Consider the following 7,913-nt stretch of genomic DNA (forward strand, 5'->3'; position numbering starts at 1 on the left):
GTATTTATAGGAGTAGGTAGAGTGGATAAGGCTGGATGAGGTTGCTAATTGGTTAAATTGGTTTTCCAAGTAAGGTCGAACATCTGGTGTACTACTTTCGAATGTTCAGTGTGCTGTTGTACCAACGGTCCTAGGGTTTTACTCAAATGTTCCAAAGAAACATCGAACGTTCGAGTTTAGGGTTTACTTTAGACGTTCTAGGGAAACTTTGAACGTTTGACCATAAATAAAAATATTTTATTATTTTGGAATTTTTTAGTAAACTGGTTTAAGACATTTTAAATTATATGTATTGTTTTCTATAAAACTATAAAACGTGACTGAAATGGATTAAATACATTATTATTATTATTATTATTTGGGGTATTATAGTTAAAGATCTAGATAATGAAAATAATAACTATATGGCAAGGGTTAAAGATATGGAGAATGAAAGTGACAACTAAATGACAATGATAGATGGGGTACTGTTTCCGTAGTTATCCATAAGAAATGTACCATCCATAATACAAAATGAAACATAGGTAAAAAAAAAAATAACTGTTAAAACCCAAGTACCAAAATGACATTTAGGCCCTTAAATTATTAAAATTATTAAAAAGAGAAGCATCCACCCAGTGACGAAGGGAGGGGGACCAGGGTAGGCCATGGCCCCTCCCCAAAAAAAAGGAAAAAAAAAATTTAAGTAAAAAAAAAAAAATAGTAAAGTAAAGTTTTAATTTGTCATTTGGTCACCCGAAAAAATTTTGGCCCTATTTTTAATTTTCTGGCCATATCCATATTCTTAATTTTTTGAGCCATACCCATTAAGTGTTTTTTTTTTTTTTTTTGGCCTTTACTTTTAAATGTCTACTTTTTTTGCCCTTACGGTAGTCTTTTTAGTTCATAAAAAACTACAAAAATATATTTTTTTTAAATAAAAAAATTCTAAAGAACCGAAAAAATAATAATAATATTAATTTGGCTAACCCCTTCCCATAAAATTTCTTGGTTCCGTCTTCCATCACCTCCCATGGCTTACGAACCAATAGTGTCATGCACCTTATCCACATGAAAAGAATTGGTATTATGCACGCGAAGAGAGAGAGAGTGCAGCAAAATTTGCAACCGTAAACCATTCTTGTAGAAACACATATTGGGAATTGAAAACCAAACTCTGGCTGGCCCAGCCTCGTGTATAATAATTGCCCACGAAGGTTAGTGGAAAAACGCAGGTTGCATATTTTATTGTCTCCCGTATAATCGATAACACCTACGAACGCGTACGTCACGCCACCAACGGATGTATTCTCCTTATATTCCAATCTCCACCAGCAGAAACGAAAAGAGAGCACCAGGCACCACTAGCTAGCTAGAGTAGTGTAGAGATAGACATGGGTGAAGAATGCACAGAAGAGAGCTCCGTTGCTACCTCTTCCTCTACGCCTGCACCCAACTGGTGGGATCTATCTTCATGGAATAATTCCAACCCATGGCACAACCAAGACCCTAACTCCAACTCCTCTTGTGACGAGGATGTTTCAATCTCTACATCATTTACTAATGCCTCCAACCACTCCGCCTTGACCGTTGAATCCTCTCGCCCATTTTTTGAGCCTGCTTCATCCAACGAGTTGATTCCAGAACATGCCTCCGATAGTCATCTTTGGAGCCATGTTTTCTTGTAAGTTTATTATTAATATATATGTTGCACCATTTATATATATATATTATCATACGCTAGTGCACGAAAATATTTTCATAAATACCACTACTTATCTTGATGCTTGTTTGATTGGGTTGAGTGGAATGAAGAATCTTTTAGCACAAGAAAAAGAGAAAAAGTGCTTTAATGGGTAGGTGCACGTACAGTGTCATAGGAAAAAATTTCTAAATATTGTCCTTAATTAATTGACTTTTAGGATTGAACCTTAATTGCAGGAGTAGTGTTGGAAGCAATCAAGATGTGGAAGAGAAGTTTGTTGATGCATTATCATCCAAGAGTATGTCAACTGGGATGTTCGAACCTGCCTGCAACTACTTGAAGAAATTCACAAACTCTTGTTCATCTTCCAATAATTTTGACAAGAACATATGTGGTGGGTTCGGGGAGAGCCTTGTTGATAACGAAAGGTTAAGCAAGTTGTCTAATCTGGTCAGCACTTGGTCTATTGCCCCTCCAGCATGCGATGCATCTTTGAATTCTTCCATGGATCCTACCACTTTATATTCATGTTATGGTGATGATTTCAAAGTTGGCAATGAATCTCGTGAGAGTGCAGCTTTATTACCAAGGCCATTCAACAGCTCTTTGGTGGGAGATATCAGAAGCTTTGCAGACATTATTTCTTTCACTAGTCGTATAGCCAAGCCGTTGGTCGATATTCATTCACCTAATCACTCTTTTAAATCAATTAATTCATCTCTTCATAAGAAGCAAGGGCTTCAAACTTCTTCTCTGGTAATTACTTCCATCTTTTTGAGTATCCATGCAAGGGCTTTTTAATATTTATTTTATTTTGTGACTTCCTCTATCACAATTTTTCTTTTTCTTTTTTTATTTTATCACAATTTTTCTTTTTCCTTTTTCTTTTTCTCAGTTGACAAACTCAACTTGCTCCAAGCAGACTAGAATCAATGGAAAAGGACAGGGAACTGCAAATGAAGGAAAAAGAAAAAGGTTCGAAGATGGCTCAGAGTCAGTCCTGAAAAAAGCAAAGCATGAGAGTCCAATAGCATCATCAGTCAAGGTGTAAAACAAAAACATTAATCTTCAAGTGAAAAAGAAAAAGACTCATGTTGATCATTATTTGTAAGAAAATCTTTTACATACTGAATAGGTACAGGCACCAAAAGTCAAGCTTGGAGACAGAATCACTGCCCTTCAGCAAATTGTGTCACCTTTTGGAAAGGTTAACACGACAAGTACACCGACTTTTTTTGTCTCTTTTTTAATTTTTTTTTTTTTTTTATTTGTTGTCCCTTTTTTTTTTTTTTTTTTTCTCCCTTTAATGTTCATTTTTCGAACACTAGTTTCTTACTCATTTGGGTTTCAATTGATTTTCAGACTGATACAGCATCTGTACTCTTTGAAGCAATTCAATACATAAAGTTTCTACAAGAACAAGTACAGGTGATCGATATAATCAATTCAAGTCTTCCTTTTAAGTTCATTATATTATTACCATATAAATATTTAGGAAGAAAATATTAATGACACATGCAGTGAAGAGATGGTGACTTCTAGATTTCTATCCTTGTTTGAATGAAATAAAAATGGGGGACAGGAAGCTATAAAAGTCATATATATATATATATATATATGCATTCTTAGTGATAAAATTCTTTTTTCAATATTGATCCTGATTAGCTGTGGTTTATCTTTTGATGCATTTTGCAGCTATTGAGTAACCCATACATGAAGACTAATTCACACAAGGTAATTAGGAAATGCATGTTAAACTAATAATTAAGTGATTAAATTTACCTCTTCTTACCATGTTAAATCACCTTTTATCTTAAAAGCTTAAGCTTATAGGAAGAGATAAATTTAATCACTTAATCATTAGCTTAACACTCTCCCTCATGTGTAGGCTCAAACTCCCTTTTAATAGGTGAGGTCCAACACGTAAAATATTTAATTTAAATGGGGGTGAATTGACGGAGTCAATGTTTAATCTTAGGATCTTTGACTTTGATACCATGTTAAATTACCAGTTATCCCAAAAGTTTAAGCTTATAAGAAGAGGTAAATTTAATCATTTAATCACTAATTTAACAATGCACATGTTAATCAACTTCCAATTAAGACTTGAAATAGAACTGGAATCATTCTTCTCTTGGTTTCCAGGATCCATGGGGAGGTTTGGATAGGAAAGATAAGGGAGACACAAAGCCTGACCTCGGGAGCAGAGGTCTTTGCTTAGTTCCTATATCATTTACACCTCAGATTTACCGTGAGAATGCAGGATCAGACTATTGGAGTACTCCAGCATATAGAGGATGTTTGTATAGGTGAAATAAGTCCATGCTTTCTTTTACATTTCTTACAATCTAATGTAACTTTGTTGACAGAAGTGGTCTTAGTCATAATCTGTCAAGAGAGTTGGAATAAAATGTATTGGTTAATGATGAATAGCTTACTTGGCTGCAGCCAATAAAGTAGTCACTTAATGTTTGCGTTTGGCTGCGTTGTAATATAGTCATCGATAATCCATACGATCAGATGACATGGAAAAACTTCTAGCTAAGACCCCAAGTTTCAATTAATCCCAATTAATTAAAAATTAATCTAATTCCACATATAAAAAACACTACAATCACAATATGCGAAAAATTAAATTGACGCGTAGATCCGGTGACGAAGTAAAAACTTATTTCAAGAACTCTTCAAATAGTAAAATTACTCCGAGAGCCAACCAACTTTAAAAGTTGCATATTATTATTGTTGGATAATGACTTGTATTTCACAAGTCTTATGGTGGGCCCCACCCGTTTTATTCCTTTGGTTGCAGCTTTGTGGTTTTTTATCCTTGAGCCACGTTTTACCTCTTTTAGTTTACTTCTCAGTGAAGTATTTTGTTACTTTACTTCATGGTGAAGTACTTTGATTGACCTTCAATTACTTGGCCAATTATTTGGTATTTGAAAGGAGAGCAAAAGAGAGCAGCAAGGTAGAGAGGCAGCAGCTCCGTGTGAGGTGAGGATGGAAGAAAAGAGAGAAAAGAGAGAAAAGTAGAAAGAAGAAAAATTACAGCCCTCACTTAGAGAATTAAGGGATAAATTTCTCTTTTGTATTTAATTCTCTTTTGTGTGTTTGTGAGCTTGGATGTATTGGGGTTTTTAAGTTTGAGTAGTTTTGTTTATATTACTCTTTGTACTCCATCATTTTGCTAGTGAATTTCTCGGATCATCTCCGCTAGTGAATGTAGGCTTGTTAAGCCAAACCACTAAAATTTTAGTGTCTTATGTAACTACTTGTTATTTTTCTATTCTCCTATTTTTCTGCTTCATTGGTGATCCTATAATTGCTTTATCTCAACAATTATACTTATAAAGCCTTTGTAAACCTGAAGCCCCAACCTTGTAACATGGTAAACAACAAGTTCACCTCCCACCACAATGGTTCCAAAACCTTCAGCATTTCTTTTATATGGATCACGGAACAAACCTCGTCTGCTTTAAATCATTACTCTGATGGCTAAAAGTTTTTTTTTTTTTTTTGTGATTTGAATGAAGAGGAATAAACTAAGAGTGTAACGCCTTGGCTTAAATATAAAGTTGAATAGTGGAATTATCTAATTAAATTTCACTTTGTGCTACTACTTGCAAAATACTCGTGCCGGAAATATACCATGTAATAAATTTTTCTGAAAGAACCCTTAAGACGGTTCTACCTATTCGATAAACACTTAACACTATAATTAAGAAATTAATTAAAAGCAAAACAAATAACACAACAGATTTTTTGTTTATGAAGTGGAAAACCCTTTGAACTAATTAAAGGGAAAAACCACTATGGGACAACTAAACCCAAGAAATAACTATAACAAAGACCCAGATTATAGACACAAGGAAAACTTACAACCAATTTAGCCTAAATACAATAGTCTAGCTTAACTTGAGAAAGAAGCCTCAATTAAATATATATACCTTTCCTATCAACACTGTAAGAAATTATGCCGTATAGTTCATTTGCGGGGCATTTTGTCAGGATGAAATGATAACAAAAATTCATATCTGAGTTCCGTCAAGACATTATGATGACGAGATGATAACTGTTCGGTTATTTAATTGGCTAATTCAATGATAAAATAATTATGGATGCAAGTTGCTTTGTGAACAATTTGATCAAGGCATAGTTGTGAAGGAATTCCCGAGAAGCTCATCTGTAATGGCGTTTGAAGAGCGTACAGACGAGGTGTTGTGTGAGTGATCCAGATTGGGTCCCTGGTATTGCGATCGAGCATATGCTGGACTGCGATAGATCGCCCGGTCCCTGGAACTGTGATCGATCACTCCTGTGCCTATGATCGATTGCATGCGGGAGACATTATGTTATTTTTTCGCCTTTTATTAGCTTAAACCGACTTTATGCTATTATTTTATTAGGTTTAGGGTTTTGGGGGTATTTATGTCATATTTTATTAGGTTTAGAGTTTTAGGCTATAAATATATGTTTATAGTCTCCAGAGAAAGGGGGTTGTTGTTTATTATTAATTTTGATTAATGAGAATACTTAGAGTTGAGTTTATTCCTCTTTTTTTCCTTTAAACTTTAGATAGAATCTAATGTTTTTAGAAAAATTCTTAGATCATTAATAGACTCAAGATTTGGAATTAGTTATCTGTTGCTTTATTGTTGTTTTTTACTACAGCCCACTAAGTCACGCTGCATCAGTTGGTATCAGAGCTGAAGTTCCTTTCCATGAATGGGGAGGAGCGACCGTCTGGCAAACATGAACGAGGTTCATGTGTGCATGGAGACAACACGTAAGGAGCAACCAGCGATTCGATTGCGGCACATGGGTGGTGGGCCAAACAATTGTCGTCGCCAACCAATACCGTGATTTGCGGAGGCGGAAGGCAAATCTATCGCTGAATGTTGGCAACACACGGAGGATCAATTCACAAGTACGAGGGATCAAATTGAAGACCTCACTACTGGAATATCCAACATGTGTGGTCACAAAGGGAGTGGATCTAGAAACCCATTTGCGAAGCGCCGAACACACGGACATCAACACCTTGCGCAAGCTCATGCCAATCGACGGGTGAGTAGGTTCAAAATCGATATATCGGAATTCGAAGGTTGCTTGCAACCCAAAAAGTTCATGGTGAAAGAAAAAAATAGAAAATTTTCACAAAAAGAAGTACCTAGGAAGATGGCGGAGATGGTGCCTAAGGAGGGGACGGAGATCAAGTGTCATTCGGTGTCCCGATACAAACATACGTTCCGACAATTTCAAACTATATGCACCATGGGAGGCAAGGGGTCCAAAGGAGTCATGAGAATATTGTTCGCAAGTTGGGGCTTGAGACCAAGAGACATTCTACTCCCTATCGGTTGGAATGGCTCATGAAAGGAAACGAGGTAATGGTTTCTAAATGTTGTCTAGTGTCCTTTTCCATTGAAGCTAAGTATAGGGATATTGTTTGGTGTGATGTGGTTGACATGGAGACATGTCACCTATTGTTGGGAAGGTCATGGAAATATGATAAAGCTGCTACCCATGATGAAGAAAATAACACGTACAGCTTCATGGTTAATAAAGTCAAGTTCACATTGCTACATAGCCAAGAGACAGAACCAAAACCTTCACGAGGGGATGGTCAATCCTTCATAGCAAAGCAAGAGTTGACGGATAAGGAAAGCGGCATCAAGGGAGTGGCACAAGGGCCAATAAAGAAGCTAGTGGAGAGATTTGTTGACGTGTTCCGAGCAGAATTATAGAAGGAGGTGCCACCATTGCGAGATATTCTACCTCAACTTGAGTTGGTGCCGGGGTCTAAACTTCCTAATCATCCACTCCACATCAAGAACCCTAAAGAGCTTGAAGAATTGGGGGGCCTTTCAGAGAGTATTGCAATTTTTCATGAAGAAGAGGAACTCTTGGAAGAGGTAAATCTTTTGGATATTTTTGCAATTTTTATGACAATTCTACATATCATGTGCTTGATCAGATCCCGGAGGATAAAGTCTTCAAGTTTAGTGTTAAGCCAATTAATTATGTTGATTTCCTTGGTGTTGAAAGTATTTTAAATTCGCCAAACAATGATTGTGGTGAGTTTTATGCGCATGAGGAAAATTATATGTTCACAGGGAAAATAATGACTAATCCATTCTTGAGTATTTTCATTGCAAGTGGAAGGGAAAAGGAACAAGAAAAGTACGGCAAATTCGAAGAATTGCCAAGTGGTGTGTGGGGCTTTCAC

General features: G+C 36.1%; 1 protein-coding gene across 2 annotated transcripts; it reads left to right on the forward strand.

The window, feature by feature from the left end:
* The first annotated feature begins 1,325 nt into the window (after positions 1 to 1,325).
* LOC132167513 (transcription factor bHLH111) lies at positions 1,326 to 4,121 on the forward strand. Of its 2 annotated transcripts, XM_059578510.1 has the most exons (7): positions 1,326 to 1,663; positions 1,921 to 2,440; positions 2,580 to 2,729; positions 2,820 to 2,891; positions 3,047 to 3,112; positions 3,380 to 3,418; positions 3,830 to 4,121. In XM_059578510.1, the coding sequence occupies exons 1-7, from the start codon at positions 1,374 to 1,376 to the stop codon at positions 3,995 to 3,997; spliced, it is 1,305 nt and encodes a 434-aa protein (XP_059434493.1). In that variant the 5' UTR covers positions 1,326 to 1,373; the 3' UTR covers positions 3,998 to 4,121. The 2 variants fall into 2 exon arrangements, with proteins under 2 accessions (XP_059434493.1, XP_059434494.1); XM_059578511.1 differs by lacking the exon at positions 3,380 to 3,418.
* The last annotated feature ends 3,792 nt before the right edge of the window (positions 4,122 to 7,913 follow it).

This window comes from Corylus avellana, chromosome ca1, assembly GCF_901000735.1.
Source record: "Corylus avellana chromosome ca1, CavTom2PMs-1.0".
Classification (NCBI taxonomy): Eukaryota; Viridiplantae; Streptophyta; class Magnoliopsida; order Fagales; family Betulaceae; genus Corylus; species Corylus avellana.